General features: G+C 34.2%; 1 protein-coding gene across 2 annotated transcripts in view; it reads right to left on the bottom strand.

Moving 5' to 3' along the window:
• Nucleotides 1-14,220: 14,220 nt before the first annotated feature.
• Nucleotides 14,221-18,299, bottom strand: part of LOC148942492 (uncharacterized) — an 84,947-nt gene continuing 80,868 nt past the window's right edge. For both annotated transcript variants that reach the window (XM_089102244.1, XM_089102245.1), the window contains exon 4: nt 14,221-17,867. In XM_089102244.1, the coding sequence (XP_088958370.1) occupies nt 17,719-17,867 (149 nt within the window). In that variant the 3' untranslated portion in view covers nt 14,221-17,718. The remainder of the gene's footprint in view (nt 17,868-18,299) is intronic.

Consider the following 18,299-nt stretch of genomic DNA (forward strand, 5'->3'; position numbering starts at 1 on the left):
GATAGCTCAAGAAAGAAGAAGCCACATTTATATGTCTACATATTCAATTTTCTCTCATTAATTGAGAGCGGCGCTAGCCTACTTGACACAATATCCAGCGCTATAAGCGGCGCTATCGGAGAAATCTACTATCGCCGCAAATAAGAAAATTTCTATCGCCACAAGTAGCAAATCTTTTACCGCTACAACTCCTCTGAGTATCAGTAATTTTGGATCTATTAATGTTAGGCTATACAAGAGAAAACGTTTAGAATGTAATTTCTTTTCACTAAAGCGCAAACGACCGAAGAACTTTGGTTAAATCTTTAAATTTAGTGCCAAAAGTTTCAGTGGCAACCATTATTTAGCTGAACACAAAATTTCATATTGGTTTTCCGTAATATTTATCTTTATTGTAAATAAGTCTAATATAAATAAGTCTAATATGTAAATTTTAGCTTATTCCTTTAAAAAGAAAATTAATTCAAATTGATTTGTCTGGGAAAGTGTTTTAAAGGAGTTATGTCTGTTAACTTCAAAATATAATGTCATTTTTTACAGTATGCACACATTTGCGCAATTATAATTCATTTTTTTCAACTTTTAGATATTCTGAAAGTGATTATAATGTCGAAAAATAAATACTCAGAACCATGGGCTTTAGAAAAAGAAGGTTTTGTTTCGGAATTCTGTTTTAAAATTGGTTTCCGCAAAATCTAGATTTAAATATTAAAAAATTCTTATTATTGAATGAACTCTTGTCATCTTATTTTTCAAATAGTGACTAGGTGAAGTGAATCTCATGACACTGTTAAAAAAAAAAAAAATTTGGAATTCTTAAGTCCTTATTGTTGTGTCTTCATGGTCACTCATAGAAGTTGGATGAATGAATAAATGGATTTTTACGTAAATATAAATGCTGGGAAACAGTTTGTGCAAAAATAATTCAAAGGGAAGAGTTAAAACTTAAACGATTAATTTAGTTGGCAGTAAAATTACTTCTAAGCAGCAAAATTTAGACGAATCTCCTTTGACTTGTAGAGTTGGGTTGATACTTCCCCTCTTGTGACCAAATATATCCAGCGACGTTTTTTACCTTGTACAGAAAACGAAACATAACAGAGAAACACAATAATTATTCCAAAGAGTGTCACTGTTTTTTAAAAGCAAAAATTTTCTCTAGAGCTGATATTCCGGAGACAAGATTATTTACGCCAATGCATTTTCGAAGGTGAATTTAAAAACCAAAAATTTATTCAAAACTTTGGATAATTGTACTGAAAAACCAAGCGACCTGATTGGGTGACTGAAAATCAAGTCGTTAACCTGCAAACTGAAACAAATCTCTTCTGCCATGTTGATTTGGTTTAGAACGTCATCTTAATTGACCAATCATAGTTGGCAACATTTTTTCGCAGTATCCAATTAAGAAATTACAAGGCATACAAGTATGATTTCTAAGATACTTGTTGATCTTGAACGTTAAAAAAATATCTTTAGAGGCCACACTTGTTAGATGAGATTATTTGCGCCAATAAATATTCAGGGCAAAATTTTTTGAGAAAAATGTCACACCTCTTGTATTTGTATTTTTATTTATATATGGGCCAGTAAATAAAAAACGAACTTCAAATGAATAACGGAGAATATAAGAGTAAGTTTAAACAACAAAAGACGGTATAAACTTACAACCACTCCAGGTCATAAGGAGACATGTTAAGAAAACAATTCTTGCTTCATAATATACGTAATAATCCTAGTTAACATATTAACCAGGGGGAGCGCCTTTATCCTCACTATTTTCCTTTTTTTCCAGTTTCTTAATCAGATTTTAAATATTTATGTCAATTCTCCAAGTCTTGAAAATCCTTTATAAAACAAACACCCAAGAGCCATCTAGCTAATATAACCTAACCTAGCCTAACTTAACCTAAATCTTTCAATATTAGCCTATTTGTATCTTTTTGTTAGATGGCAGTGATGGTGTTTAACTTCCATATATAGAATATTTGAAAACGGATAAATGAAGTCAAATCTGTTTATTTTTTACAATTTTGTTTTAAAAAAAACTGTAAAACAGTGAAAAAAGTGATGATAAATGTACTCCCCCTGGAAAATATGTTAACTAGGATCATTTTCCATAGTATGAAGTAAGAATTGTTTTCTTGACATATATCCTTGTGACCCCGAGGGGTTGTAAATTTATACCCAAACGATTAATAATAAGGAGAGCGGAGGAAAGATGACTATGCCGCAGTAGGAGACTGTAAAGGGTACAAGAGATTATAAATATATCTTATAAATAGAAAAAATCTGGTGCTTTTATGTCATAAGTGATTTTCTATTTATTACAGAGTTTTTTTTTCATTTTATTACAGGCGATATGTACACATTTAAAAGCTCCTCGTGTTTTTCTCTCTCAAAGCCTATTTTTTCTATTTAATAAGTAATTATAAAACCAGGTTCGTTCATATCTTAATTTACATATTGGTTTACAATCACAACTACTTATTTGTTGTGCAAAACAAATGTAGCAGCTGGTTAATTGAGTTTGTGAAATTCAAAGAAGAGGTTTGTACGAACCAGTGAGATTGAACAGGCTTCCACTACTCCGGTAAAAACCTCTTTCAGTGGCTTGGAAACTAGTGGCTGCTGAATGAGAGTAGCAAAGTAGGGTTATAGCTGCCGATTTTCTTGTTTTAAAGCTAATGGCAAATAGGTATTTATAATAATGGAAATCATATGTTTCACTAGCAAAATCTCGGGCAAAACTGTCATAGGTCAAGGAAATGATTATGCTGAGCCTATTATTGCCAAAGATGCGTATATACTTAAATTGATTCTACTTGAAAGTACATCTACAATGAATCAAATCATATCAAGTTAAATCTTAGTTGGAATCCATATTTTCTTTCCATCTTTTTCTTCAACATCAGACTCGAAGGCAGACCTTAAGTCTCAATTGATCGAGTGACAAAGCTACACTCTGAAAAAAAACGAAAATATTTCACGCCACTGCTAAGATTATTGTTGCCAAATTTTGTTTAGTGCGAAAAATTGTGTTTTCAGAAATCCATTGATATAAATAAGAACTGAAAACCAACTATTAAAACTAATAAAATTATGTCAATCTCGTTGATATGTAGTGTCAATATATTTCAAAGAATTTCCCACTTAAAAATTTCCATCTCCTTACCAAATGGGCGACAAGTATTTTCTTTTTCTACTTATTCTTTTCTCTTTCTATAAGCCGAAATTAAAGTTGCTCTAGGAAACATTTTTTTTCCTAGGTTTGTTTAAAAGTATTCACTAAATGAGATATTCCGTTTATAATTGATACATCATTTACCGCAAGTATTTTGGACACTTGCTGAGTATTGACAGTGGCAGATAACAATTGATCTAGCCTAATCATTAAAATCAACACAAACCACATTCTGTGAAAGACGAATAGCCACTTCACCTTTCAAGCTCAAATCAGTTATTCTTCATTAATGCTCAGAGGAAATTCCTGAAGAAATTGAAAAAAAATATTTTCTTATTTTTCTTAGTGCTATGAATCTTTCTGGGATTGGTCCTTTCATTACGGCCATATGTGTTTCACCAACCCCAAGGAATTGATAAATATATGTTTTTCTCTTTTATTCTGCCATCTGTATAAATAAACATAAATAAAATTAAGTTTGCCACAAATCTTTACCGTTCTTAAATTAAATATTCAAATGTATTAATCAAAATTCCCCTTTAATCCAAATAAGATAACTGAATTTTAAGCAGTTTTCAAGTTATTCTTAGGATTGGACAATTTTTTTAAGCGACATAATTAATACCGCCCTCCCAGATTTGAAATTCCATTTTGCTTCATGCTACATTCCGTTCATTGGCGTCCCTGAAAGCAGATACACTCTCAGAGGGGGGAGGGGTGGTATACATATATTTTTTTGAACATTTTTTTAAGCGATTTTTATTTTCTAAGAACCTTTGCTTTAGTTTTTGCACTACATGTCGCCGAAAACGGCTATATGACGGCTAAAATACTTGCTTAGGCTGCTTTATACACTCTCTTCAGAAAACACCCTGCTCCACATTCTTGTTTTTCGTATGATGGAAGGACAGTATGGTCTTTATTACTTGTGGTACTCGAAAATTTTCTTACTTCGGTGCACAGTTTATATAATTAACAGTATGATCTTTCCCTATCTCATCCATTATAAAAACCCGGACCGAGGTGCGATTGCTCCAGAGAATGTACAAACCGGTATAAACATAAGCGGCATTAGATCTTTTCACGGGTAGACAAAGAATAATCACCTACGGAACAAGTACTGACAAAACCACTCAACCAATAAGTGGACAATAAGTGCAGAAATGAGTGGGAGGAGCTTTTTGTTCGCACCGAGAATGAAGAGCCAGAAATCATCTGCGGTAAACTTACTGGATAATTATATAAACTGTGCTTCGGTGCGATGAAAAAGTAGGTTTATCAACCAGTTTCTCTGAAGAGACAATCAATTTATTCAGAGGGGTATCCATTGCCAAATCCATTGCAGAATAATTTCTGATAAATTTTTGAAGTTACTTTTGACTTCTGTCAAATATTTTGTTTGTTTCATTTAATTATTCTTCCAAGTTCCAATTAGAAATTAAGTACACATTACAAGGACAATTGAACTGTTAATAGGAAATGAAAATGTTATGTTACATTTACAATCCAAGAAGTTTTTTCCTGGTTCGAATTTTAATTTTCTACAGAAATAAGCAAATTCTTGCGTCTTGAAACAGTTAAAAAAAAAAGTTAATACCGCTAAAAGAAACCTCAAACAATGGTGAAAGAAAGAAACTGGTGTAAGAAGGATTTTGATTTTAATTTTGTTTATACGCTCGTTCTTTCTCAGTCAGTTGCACAGCGAATGTTACAAACATTTCTTTACATGCACTTCATAGTTCGCGTTGCTATTAAGGAAAATGGGGCGTACAATACAATTAAAAAAAAACAAACAAGCATTTTAGAAATGAAAGTAAGGAGTGTAACCAGCAAAAAAAGTGAAAAAATGTAACAGATTACAAAGAATCAACATGAAACAATAGATTATTAATGTTTGTATTGTTCCGGACGCAAAGCGGAATTTTGCATCCAGCGGAGTATCCAGGATTTTTATTCTGGAGGAGGGATATTGTTTTCGGGGGGGGGGGGGGGGTTGCAAAAAAAACTTTAAAACGTCGAAAATTAGTTTATATGTGTTATTATTACGTTTTTACGAGTCAGACTGACATTTCGGGGAGTGGGGTTCAAATCCCCCTAACCGCACTCCTGGATATGGCCTTGGTAACAACATTGACAAAAATGTGGTACCCTTCTACAATTGCAGTACATTCCAACAGTTTACAAAAATTTCGTGGCGATGGTTAATTTCTTTCAATATTAAAGGAGAGGAAGTTTTGTCGTTTCTTACGTTTCCTAATGAAATTGCCTAAAGAGGCATTTTTCGACGAAAATCCTGCAAAAAAGGTATTTTAAAAAATCAGTGGGGGAAACAGCTAGGGGACAGAGCCTTTCTGCCAACCCTCCCTCCCCTATTGACCTTCCAGAATTTGAAATAACCAAAAGAAAAATCTTACAAAACTGCATTTTTAAGGTATTAATCAAGGCCGTATCCAGGGGGGATTACCCGGTTTGAACCTCCCCCCCCCCCCAAAATTTTCGACCGAGTCGAAAATAAGTCAAAATTAGTAAAACCTAGGTAAAAATTAGTAAAATTAGTCGAAAACTGAGTCAAAAGTTAGTCCCCCCCCCCGAAAAAAAATCCTGGATCCGCCCTTGGTATTAATGGACCTAAATGAGTCTAAGAACCAAAAAATAGTCTTCTTTTTATGCCCTTGATAATTTAAATCTTAGGGAAAGCCATTCAAACAGTTCGTTGTAACGAACTGTAGGTAAGTACTGACTCGGATGAATAGTAACCGAAACTCTAAAAAACAGAAGTTTTGATGAACGCTAAAGTTTGAATGTTTGTCCCAATATTTTAAGAATGACTCCTGAAACCCAAGGGCCTTTTCATTAGAATAGGAAGTTTTTTTTAATGATAAAAACTTTAGCGCAGAGCAAGGTATTGAGGAGAGGGGCAACCCCTTCGTATACAAAATAATTTCTGTTCCTTTGAGTTTTAATGTTGCTCCTTACTTTCAGTTGAAAAAACGTTTTTTCTTATTTAATCTCTCGTATAGAATTATGAGCAATTAATGGGTATTTTCACAAAATCAATATATATTTGAGCAAAAAGGGCCAGAAGCCTTTTGTAGTCAACAAAAGCAAGTAATTATTCACTTTAGGGGAACAGAAAATTGACCAATTGTTAAATCAATCTTATAATTTCAGCAGTAACTTGATAAGATAAAATCCATTCCCAAATCGGATTAGTTCTATTTATAAAAGCCGAAAATTGTTCTCAAGACACTTATATAGCTCTTAACGTAATACCCTATATTCAAGGGTTCATATTTTCTCACCACAAGATTCAAGACAGGGTATTAGCACATGTCTAGCGAAGAAATGACGATTTTTGACACATCAGACGATTGATAAGTTGAGTTATCCCCGCAGCAAATACCTATGATAATGGATTTCAGCTGAGTTTCTAAAGTGAATCTATAAATCAGAAGGCTGACGTGCAAAAACTAATATAAACAAATCCTTGGAAGATTCTGAATTTGTCACTTTAAAATTTGACAAACTAGTCCACGACCGACAAATTCATGTCAGCACTAGATAAGTTTTGACAAGGGTTAGGCCTATTGGCATACCCATTAACTTTTCATCAATATGCATATATGTAAAAACAGATAACGCACACAATAAATCTTTAAAACGTTATTAAGCAACTAGTTCGAATTATACACAATTCGAACTAGTATGTTTCCCTGACAGATTAAACCGAAGCCGGTGGAACACAGCCCACAACGGCCAAACTCAGAATGCATTGTCAGCACTAGATAAGTTTTTACTAGAATTTGGATGTAGTTATTCAAAAAACTGTATTTTAGACAGTCTTAATCAGGACATAGACAGAAAAATACATTTCAGGTTTTATCAAACAGTTCGTGGTAACAAACTGTAAGTAAGGAGCGACCCGGCTCAATGGTAACCGAAACTCTAGAAAACGGGATTTTGATATTAATAGATACATCAAAAGAATAATTTAATGCTGATTTCAAATATATAAGCTTCATCAAGTTTAGTCCTACCCATCAAAAGTTACGTGCCTGGGAAAAGTTGGCTGGTTTTAAAAAAAAGGGGGAAATACCCCCCTAAAAGCTATAGAACCTTAATAAAAATCACACCATCATATTCAGCGTATCAGAGAACCCTACTGTAGAGGTTTCAAGCTCCTATCTACAAAAATGTGGAATTTTGCATTTTTGCCAGAAGAAAGATCACGGACGCGCCTTTATTTGTTTGTTTTTTTGTTGTTTTTTTTCCAGGGGTGATCGTATCGATCCAGTGGTCCTAGAATATCGTGGGAGGGCTCATTGGAACGGAAATTAAAAGTTCTAGTGCCATTTTTAAGTGACCATAAAAAATAGATGGCGACTAGGCCCCCTCCCACGCTCATTTTTTTCCCAAAGTCACCCGATCAAAATTTTGAGTTAGCCATTTTGTTCACGTAGTTGAAAGTTCTGGAAACTAAGTCTTTGAGGATGACAACCCCTCCACAGCCCTCAGGGAGAGGGTTGTAAGTTATGCCCTGGGGGCATATAAGGTTTTTACAGAACCTGTTGTCGCAGAAACTTCAAAAAGGGCTTAATAGATTGGAAATTGATAAGGCTAGCGCCCTTTTTAATAGTCGAAAGTAATTGGAGGACAACTAACACCCTTTCCACACCGACCATTTCCTCAAACACATCCAGTCACAATTTTGAGATAGCCATTTTGTTGAACGCAGTTGAAAGGTCCGGAAATTATATCTTTGTGCTGGACACTCCCCCCACGGTCTTCAGGGCAAGGGTTTTAAGTTATGCCCTGGGGGCATATAAGGTTTCTATTGGTGTTGTCGTAAAAACTTGAAAAAGGGCTCATTCGATTGGAAATTCAAAGGGCTAGTACCCTTTTTATAGTTGAAAGTAATTGGAAGGCAACAAACCCCCCTCTCACGCCCACCTTTCCCCCAAAAACATGCAATCAAAATTCTGAAATATTCATTTTGTTTAACGTAGCCTAGTTCAAAGTTCTAGAAATTAGGTCTTTGAGGATCATAACTCCCTCAGAGGCCCTCAGGGCAAGGGTTGTAAGTTACACCCTGGGGGCATAAAAGGTTTTATAGAAAGCGTTGTAGTAGAAACTTCAACAAAAGCTCATTTGATTGGAAGTTGAAAGGGCTAGTGCCCTTTTTAATATTCGAAAGTGACTGGAGAACAACTAACCCCCTTTCACACCGACCATTTCCCCAAATATATCCAATCAAAATTTTGAGATAACCATTTTGTTCGACGTAGTTGAAAAGTCCAGAAATTATGTCTTTGAGGAGAAAATTCCCCCCAAAGCTCTAAGGACATGGGCTGTAAGTTATGCTCTGGGAGCATATAAGGTTTTTATATAAAACTTTGTCGCAAAAACTTCAAAAAGGGCTCACTCGATTTGAAATTGAGATAGCTAGTGCCCTTTTTAATAGCTGAAAGTGATTGGAGGGCAACTAACCCCCCTCTCACGCCCACCATTTTCCCAAACACATCCAATCAAAATTTGGAGATAGCCATTTTGTGCAACGTATTTGAAAGTTCTGGAAATTTGGTCTTTGAGGATGACAACCCCCTCACAGCCCTCAAGGCAAGGGTTTTAAGTTATGCCCTGTGAGCATATAAGGTTTTTTTATAGAAAGCGTTGTCGTAGAAACTTCAAAAAGGGCCCATTCGATTAGAAATTGAAAGGGTCGAAATTGATTGGAGGGCAACTAGCCCCCCTCTCGCGCCCACCATTTCACCTAACACATCCTATCAAAATTTTGAGATAGCAATTTTGTTCAACGTAGTTTTAAGCTCTGGAAATTAGGTCTTTGAGGATGACAACCCTATGGCCCTCAGGGCAAGGGTTGTAATTTATACCCTGGGGTATATAAGGTTTTTATAGAAAGCTTTGTCGTAAAAACTTGAAAAGGGCTCATTCGATTGGAAATTGAACGGACTATTGCCTTTTTTAATAGTTGAAAAAGATTGGAGAGCAACTAACGCCCCTCTCACGCCCAACATTTCCCCAAACACATGCAATCAAAATTTTGTTCACCGTAGTTGAAAGTTCCAGAAATTAGGTCTTTGAGGATGACAGCCCCCTCACAGCCCTTAGGTCAAGAGTTGTAATTTATGCCCTGGGGGCATATAAGGTATTTATAGAAAGCGTTGTCGTAGAAACTCAAAAAGGGCTCATTCGATTGGAAATTGAAAGGGCTAGTGCCCTTTTTAATTGTCGAAAGTGATTGGAAGGCTTGACATTTTTATAGTAAAGAGCGATGTGGGTACAATGTATTATTATTTATTTATTTTTATTATTTTTTGTTTAGACCAGGGCACTTCTTATCTAAGGAGTTGTCGTAGATACTTCGAAAAGGGCTCATTCGATTGAAAATAGAAAGGGCTAGTGCCCTTTTCAATAGTTGAAAGTGTTTGGAGGGCAAATAATCCCCCTTCCACGCCCACCCTCCCAATTGCCCATTATGTTTCAAAACTAAATGTTGCCTTAAGATTAAATCAAAACGCACTGTGTTAATGCTAATTCCCAATAAGCCATCTCAGCAGTATCCTAAGAAAGACTGAGGGTATAATTTTCAAACTTCCGGGGCTACTTCTGCTCTTCAAATCTAACCAAATCAAAATAGCGTATGTGTATCCAACCCATCAAAGAGAGTAAACAGACTTTTTTTGCGAACGGTATCAAGTTTTCTATTTCAGGTCAACTAGAGGAGATATGAAACTAAATTAAACACTACTATTTGTGTCCAGATTTTTAAAAGGATGTATGTTGGTAAAAATTGCTGAAAAATTTTCTCCAGCATACAAATAGCAGGCCAAACTATAATTCTAAAAAAAAAGAAAAGATTTAAACTATTATTTTCTTTTTCCCTGAAAAGGCTGTGTCAATATAAAACGAAAAGAAATTAATTTAAAAAAAAAATTTCCACAAAATAAGTTTTTCAAAGAAAAGTAAAGAACTCCATTAAACTAAAAATGAGCAAACATAAAATCAAATAATCCACCAAGCGTGAAACTATCACAAATCGGCATCGATAAATAAATGAAACTGAAAATGAACAGAAATTACAATAAATAACCGAGTCAAACTTGACGAGCAGAAATTAACATGAGTAGGGCTCAAAACCACTATGCCTTCCAGAGGCCAGAACATAATTTGCACTTTACTGGAAAAAATACAAATGAATGTGCATTGTCAGTTTAATATACATATAATGATATTTATTAATCAAAATGTTAATATTATTTGATTTATTAAAGTTATAAAAGTAAAAAAATTTATATTTTTTTCAGTAAAGTACAAATTATGTTCTGGCCTTGGGAAGGCATAGGGGTTTTGAGCCCTACTCATGTTAATTTCAGCTCGTTTTGAGTTTGACTGGGTTACTTATTGTAATTTCTGTTCATTTTCAGTTTCATTTATTTATCGATGCTGATTTGTGGCAGTTTTACGGTGGTAGATTATTTGATTTTATTTTGGCTCATTTTTGGTATAATGGAGTTCTTTACTTTTCTTTGAAAAACTTATTTTGTGGAAAAACTTTTTTAAATTAATAAACAGAAAGATCAACTGACTCTCCTCCCTAATAGCTGATGCGCGGCTGTGCACCTCTGGGAAGTATTTAAGATGACCTCAAATGAAGCAGCTCAGTTAAATGAAGCTTACAGATGATTGGCTATATTAAAATCTTATTTTTTATAGACTGTTTGTATCTTTAGGAAGGAATTATGCTACCGCTGGAATTACGATGTCAAAATGTCTATCTTTAGAGTTTCAGTAGCCATGAGCACGAGTTACTTTTTAATTGCCACCAGGATCGTAGCTACAGTAATTTTATTAGGGGGGGGGGGCGAGAGAGGGTGCTATTGAAGTAGGTGCCATTCAAGCGGTAGTGAAGAAAAGTAACTATTTAACAAACATGCTACATGGTGAATTTAAAAACATTACGTAATGCATTATAAACAACAAACACACATGAAGCAATAACGAATGTGGTTGCTAGTACCTGACTTTCTGCAAAAACGTTGGCAGAGGACAACTGAAGACGGCGTCTAAATAGTGTGGACAGATCTTCAGGTGAGAGGAGCTGATCGTCGTGTGCGGACGGCTTTTTTCTGCCAGATTCAGCACTAATGCTGCAGTACATATCTCCTCTCCACTTCTCCCAACCCCATTCCCATCACAGGATGCTCAATCTCATAATTGAACTAAACTATATTCTAATAGCCCCGGGTATCGAGCAATTTATTTGCTCATAATTTCGAATAGAGTTTTACATGTGTAAGATTTAATTTGTTGTACTAAAATTTTAATATATGCGATTTAATGAAATATTATTTATGGTTTTTTATCAAATTATTTTGTTTGCTGGGTTTGCCAATTTATATTAATAAATAGTATTGATATCAGCGGGCCACATAAGGCCGAAACAAAAATCATAGGCAGCGCAATATCGCTCTCTAAGTAAAGATCACTGTATAAAGATAATTAGCAGTAAATTCACCGCAGATAATTTCTGGCTCTTCATTTCGGTGCGAACAAACAGCTCCTCCCACTTAATCTTGCATTAGCGCGTACAAACAGCTCCTCTCATTTGATGTGCCATCAGCGGTCCAATTACCCTGGAACACGTATTTTGGCAGAAACTTTCTCAAAATGCCTTTGAAACCAACTTGAGACTTCGAAACCTACTTTTAATTCCTAAAAACATCTAATAATAGCATTGCACTGCTAATTACCGATTTTCATATATGTATTGAAATATATTAATTTAAAATTAGTTTCTTCAAAATTTAATGTTCCAACGTTGAAGCCAAGTTTCGCGTTCAAGAGAAATCTGACTTGACCGCCCGTGAAAAGATCTAATGTCGCTTATGTTTTTACGTTCTCCGGAGCACTCGCACCTCGGTCTGGGTTTTTACAATGGATGAGATAGGGGACGATCATACTGTCTAATAGTTATATACTGTGGTAAAGATACAGGATAAGTCAAAGTATTACCACAGATTGTGCAACATTATTTTGTGACATATTCCCCACATTTAAATATGGACCGTATTTCAAATTTGAAAGTATTCGAAAAATAAAGTTAGAATTATTATCTTATCTATTGGGTATTGTTTGACAAAGAATATCCAGAATACCTGAACACATCTTAGCATCATTGCGGCAGAAACCTTAAATTAATTAAAAATTGCCAGGGATAGCAATTGGAAGGATCAATTGACTCCTGAGTTTGAAAATTACCTTCCCCTTTGCATCTTTGTAAAAAAAAACTAGTTCTATAAAAATTACACAGAGGTTTTTCTTGTGTAAATCAGAATATGGGGAATATACATTTCCAAAGGGGGTTACGCTTGATATCGTTTTTATGTCAATAATTCCCTTCACAAGCAAAGATGGTCTCCTGGCGCAGCATAATAAAACTGATAACAATAAAAAAAAGAGAATAGGTTGGTACTGCTTATACGTACACACAAAAATTGTAAATTGTGAGAAAAATGTACATATTGTGTTTAAATTTACTTTATTTTCTTCTCAGCAGATATTTTGTACAGCATGCTGATGCAGAGATAAGTGTCCCACAAGTAGCGCTGGCGTTGCGTGAAATGCGACTAATATCAGTCATAATTTTTTAGCACATTTATGTCAATTTTTTTTTTTGAGCTGGCTAAACAATATTTAGAAAATTGAAAATAGCAAGAAGTCAGGATGTATTATATATAGAAGCAGTTCTACATTTATGGATTAGTATGTAAATCCGAAACGTTAGGAGTACGATGTTCTCGACGTTTGAATTATAAATAACAGAATTTGGAGCTTACAAAATAAGAATTTGGAGCTTATATTAGCTATTATTATCAGTGCTTATTTGGTATTTCAATAACAAATAAGAGAGTCGGATTTCCAATTAAATGCTGAAAATAAAAATTAAAACAATTGAGGGATTCCTGGAGCGGATCCCCTTCTGCCAAATTTCCTGATCAAACTACAACCAATTTGACCTAATAGTTATAGTACGATTATCATTACAAAAACATTAAGTCTTATTTTCTTTTTCAGTGATTCCTTTTTCGTTCAGGAAATTATATTCACTGTATATCTACCTTCTTATTCTTCAATGATCCCATTTCTGTCCTATTTGTAGATTTAGAGGGTGTATTCATTTCCACTTTTGAAAGTCTTAAAACAAGAGATCTAACCTTGCACTGATATGGTTTAGGAAGTAAAAGCACCTTAAGTATCAGGGGAAAAAATTGACCAAAGGAAATGGGCAAAACAGCAAGCAGAGAACATTTTCAATTTTTCCATTAACCAGGCTCAAATTTTTACTTGACGATAAGGATTTAAAAGCAGTATATTTGGAAAAACATTGATGTAGAACATATTATGAAGCGTAATAGACCCCAATTTTTCTCATTCTCCTTATGTTAAAAACGAGCATGGATTAATTCAAAAAAATAACTACTCAAAGTACTTGATAAATTATAGTTTTTTTTCCAAACTATTGGGTGGAGGCAATTGCCCCTCTTACAACCTCCCCCCCCCCCAATTACTCCACTACTTACCACCTTCTGTTCGGTTTCAAACCAAAAAGATATGAGAGAGCTACCAACCTCCTTAACTTCCCTCTTTACTCTAAAGTGGAACTTTGATATAACAATTCTCTGATAACGAAAGGTGAATGATAGGTACCGTTTATTTTTTCTTAAAAAAAAATGGTTGTCTTACATCTGAGAGGGACTGCTATCCCACTCAACTCAACTTGTGTTAAAAGTTAATAAAAAAAATATCGGGAAAGGAAGGTCTGAAACACCAAATGTGGATTATCAGCTCATAATTCGTCATTTCAACAGGAAGGGACTTGTCGCTGCCACCCTCTCAATGCCTATACTACATTTGACCTTAAAATGTGCCTCCAAATGAAACGCTTCTAGAACAAAGAAAATCAATTGTACCAAGCCCCTAATTCAATTTAACCTAGCTTAAGCTACGAATAAAGAAAAAATGTTTATTTCGATAACAAAACAAACATAAACAACATAAAAACACAATAATATGAGATCTCATAATATACTATATAATAATACTATATAATATACTTCTTTTGAGCTAATTTACAGATTACCGGATACGCGCTAAAATACCAGCTATAGCACATTTTATATTTTGAAGGCCTCGCCTTAGCCTATGCCACGCGGTAAAATAACAGATATGTAAATTTTGAGCTGAAACACATTCTAATTATACATACTTATTATGTAAATAGATATACAGACTTCGATAAATTTTATTCAACAAGAAACGATAAACAACTCGAGGTTTGGCTTTGTCAAAAAATTTAGGCTTTTCAAAAATTTTCTAAAATAAATCAGCTCAGGCAGGTACACAGAGGCGAACTGGTCCTGTTGGAGCACGACCTCTCCTCGCTGAAACCTTGAAAATGTCAAAGTTTACCCATAAATTATCTGTAACCTCCACATAAGTCGTCTATTTTAGCATGTTTTTAAACACCTTCTCCTCAACCCCAAAAAAACAACATGTGTACCACCTCCTGGCACGTATGTCCTGTTGTTGAAGGAATCGTCTCATAAGTCGCTACAATAGATTATGTAGTCTACGATTAAAGCATTATCGATTTGTAAAAATAAGTTTCCAAGCAGTTTTCTTCAGAGGAAACAAAAAAAAATTTGTAAAAAAATCATGTCAAATTAAAGCATTTTCAAAAACGCAAGAATATGTGAAGAAAAGCAAATGCCCAATATACATATACATATATACATATATATATATATATATATATATAGTCGTAGGATTACGTCTTAGGATCTTTTTCGTTCTTTCCACTTTTTTTTTACAGCATAATTTGGCATAGGCTTTTAGTCTCGCACGGAAAACATGCAACATCATACTCATAAAGGTAATATACAGAAAAAATAACGAAATAACGACAATATATAATATCAATATTTGCTTTTGAAGTGTCAGAACCACTTGACACGTCTTTTTTTAGCTAGACTTTTGATTACCAAAAGTTTAGACATTTCCCAAGAACAATAAAATAATGACGCATTAGAAAAGGTTTTGAATCATGTCTATTTTTATCTATTTTACATTGCAGCATATTTCTGACACTAATGTAAAAGTGAAAATTGGCAAATATGAAAATTAGATTTTGTATACAAAACCAACCTATAACTATAGGTTGAAAACAACGTGTAACTATTGTCATCATCTTGGAAGCTAAAAATTATAGGAGTTAGGATTTTGATTTTCTTTGTGAATACACCAGCTGAATACGCAAGAATTTATTTCGAAATTTAACTAGAAATTTATCTTCATTTGCAACAATGGCATACCTAGGACTTTTATTCTGGCTGTGGGAAGGGGTTTGAGGAGGGAGGTAGAAAAAAAGCTTTAAAACCGTATCAAAAATTTTTTTTATATAGACTTTGTTACGTTTTTACGAGTCGGACCAAAACTTGGGGGACTAAAACCCCCTATCCTCCTGGTTACGGTCTTGATTTGGACCTAAATCTAAAAGCGGAAAAAAGCTCTTTCTTCTTATATTTGAATATAGTTAGATAGTAATTCAAAACAATAAAAAAACATAATTGACATGTTTTTAATCTTCAAACGACTTTTTAGTCGTTTTAAATATCTAATGTTTTGCTTAATGTTAATCCTCAAATGTTTTGGAATTCAAAAATTATTCTATAAATTGCGTTTTGCTGTTGGCAGAAAAAGAATATTCGATCAGATCGGGGTAGCACATTGGGATTCAAAAAATCTAAAATAAAAAGCTTTACTTCAGAGAAAGAGAACAAATATTAAAATAACGATTAGCTGAGTTTAAAGTCCATATCATAGTATTATTCTGGTATATGACCAAAAATATGGGATTCTTAAAAGAGGTTGAACTGGTACTAGTACCAAAAAGAAAAACCATCAGCGCTATCTACGCATGGTGTTTTTTTTTAGCCTACCCAAAGTACTGTGTATTTGTCTTTTCAGTTATATAAAATATAAAGGAGTGTACAGAAAGAAAATTTTTCCACCAGATGGCCTATCAGCTTAAAGTCAACAAACCTACTCAACTTTCCAAGATTTTCCCAAACTAGCTTAGTCCTACCTTGTATCAGGGGCGTCCGGAGAGAGGCGGGGGGGGGGGGGGGCACGCCGCTCCCTCCAACTTTTCTAGCATTCGGTAAAATTTTCACCGATGATGAAAATTTTGGCAGAAATTTTCCAAAATTGGCAAACATTTAGCAAAATTATCGATTTCTGCAGAAAATTCGGCTTAAATCAGGTAGCGATTCGGTAAAATTTACGATCGCCCCCCCCCCAACAAAAAGAGCCTCAGGACGCCACTGCCTTGTGATAGGATTGCGGCATAAACCATTTCTTGAAAACAAAAACTTCTGACTAACTTTTACTTTTAGAGAAATTCCAGCTTTAATACTACAATCAATTAAATCTAATAAATACTAAAAATCAATTAAATACTTTATTATAATTACTTTATTAAAATTATAATACTTTATTAAATACTCAATTATAATTAAATACTAAAATCAATTAAATCAATTATCTTTCCTTTTCCTTTAAATTTTCATTAAAATTTCCTACTTTTTGAATCATTAAATTTAAAAAAACAAGTTTTATTAACTGAAAGTAAGGAGCGATATTACAACGAACAGAAATTATTCCGTAAGATAAGATTTATTCATAATCAATTAATCATACAAGAAAATACATTGTGCTAATCCCCCAAAGGCTCCTAGGCCTGTATGAAAGGAGAAAGGAGATGAAAGGAGATGTCCCCTCCTTAATGCCCCGCTCTTTACGCTAAAGTTTGACTCTTTCTCGTAACTCTACTTTTTAAAGCAATAAAAAACTTCAGCTTAAAGAGCGGAGCGTTGAGGAGGAGAGAGGAATCTAGACTCTGTTTCTTAGAGTTTCGGTTATTATTGAGCCACATCGCTCCGTACTTACAGTTCGTTACCACGAATTGCTGAAATTGCCGGACGTAAAACTATCAATGATGGCAATCAGAGATGCCGATTCACAGAAATATTAGGGCGGGGGCAACGATTTTTCATTGTTTTAATTATGTACAAAATAAATAAAATCTAGGGAGTATAATTTTGTTTATTTTTTTAGGGGGGGGGGGATTTATAATTCCTCCTTCAATTCGCGCTGGTGGTACTTTCCCATGTTAAATTGTCGAAGACCCAACTAGTTTAAGTGGCCCCCGGCGGGTGGTCATCGATTGGCGGCTGATTTTCAATTTCGTTGGCTTATTAATCAACTGATAACTAAAAATTAAAACGATTCGCCAAAATTTCCAAAGTTTGTTTTGTGACCTGATACTTGTGACACTTTAGTTCCATAAAATTCAAAGGATCAAGGTTAAAGACACAATAAACAACGAAAATTGCAAAGGTGAAACCATAAATAAGTCAGCACTGATTAATGAAATTACACTTCGCTAAATCTTATTAAGATGGTGTCATCTGCAGGAGTTTATTCGCCCTTCTTCCGATATGTAAGATCAAGGTTCCTGACCTAACCTCTTTGAAGACGGAAATAGCTTCTGAATGGCTTAATCCCTGGAGTGGTTTGCTATTTACGGCCAGTATTTCATCACCTTAAAAAAACACAATTATAGAGCACACATTTTGTCTTTCGTTAATGATTGCACAGATTAGTAAAAATATTCTAGCACCGCACGAGGGACACTATTTCAACTAATGATTACCATTTATGGTCAATATTTCACTTAAAAAAGTGCGTATAAGAAAGCACAATTACAGAGCACACATTTTGTATTTAGTTGATAATTGCACAAAACAGTAAAAATATTTTAGCACTGCATGAGTGAGAGTATTCTAATTAATGATTGCTATTTACGGTTAGTATTTCACCTAAAAAAATTACATAGAAAGAAGCACAACATTTTTTGTTTTTACTTGATGATTGCACAAAACAGTAAAAATAGTTGAGCACTGTATGAGGGAGAATATTCAAATTAATTATTGTTATTTATGGCCAGTATTTTGTCAACTAAAAAAGGAAGTAT

This window comes from Artemia sp. Qi Xiang Cuo, chromosome 16 (genome assembly GCF_049724085.1).
Source record: "Artemia sp. Qi Xiang Cuo chromosome 16, ASM4972408v1, whole genome shotgun sequence".
NCBI lineage: Eukaryota > Metazoa > Arthropoda > Branchiopoda > Anostraca > Artemiidae > Artemia > Artemia sp. Qi Xiang Cuo.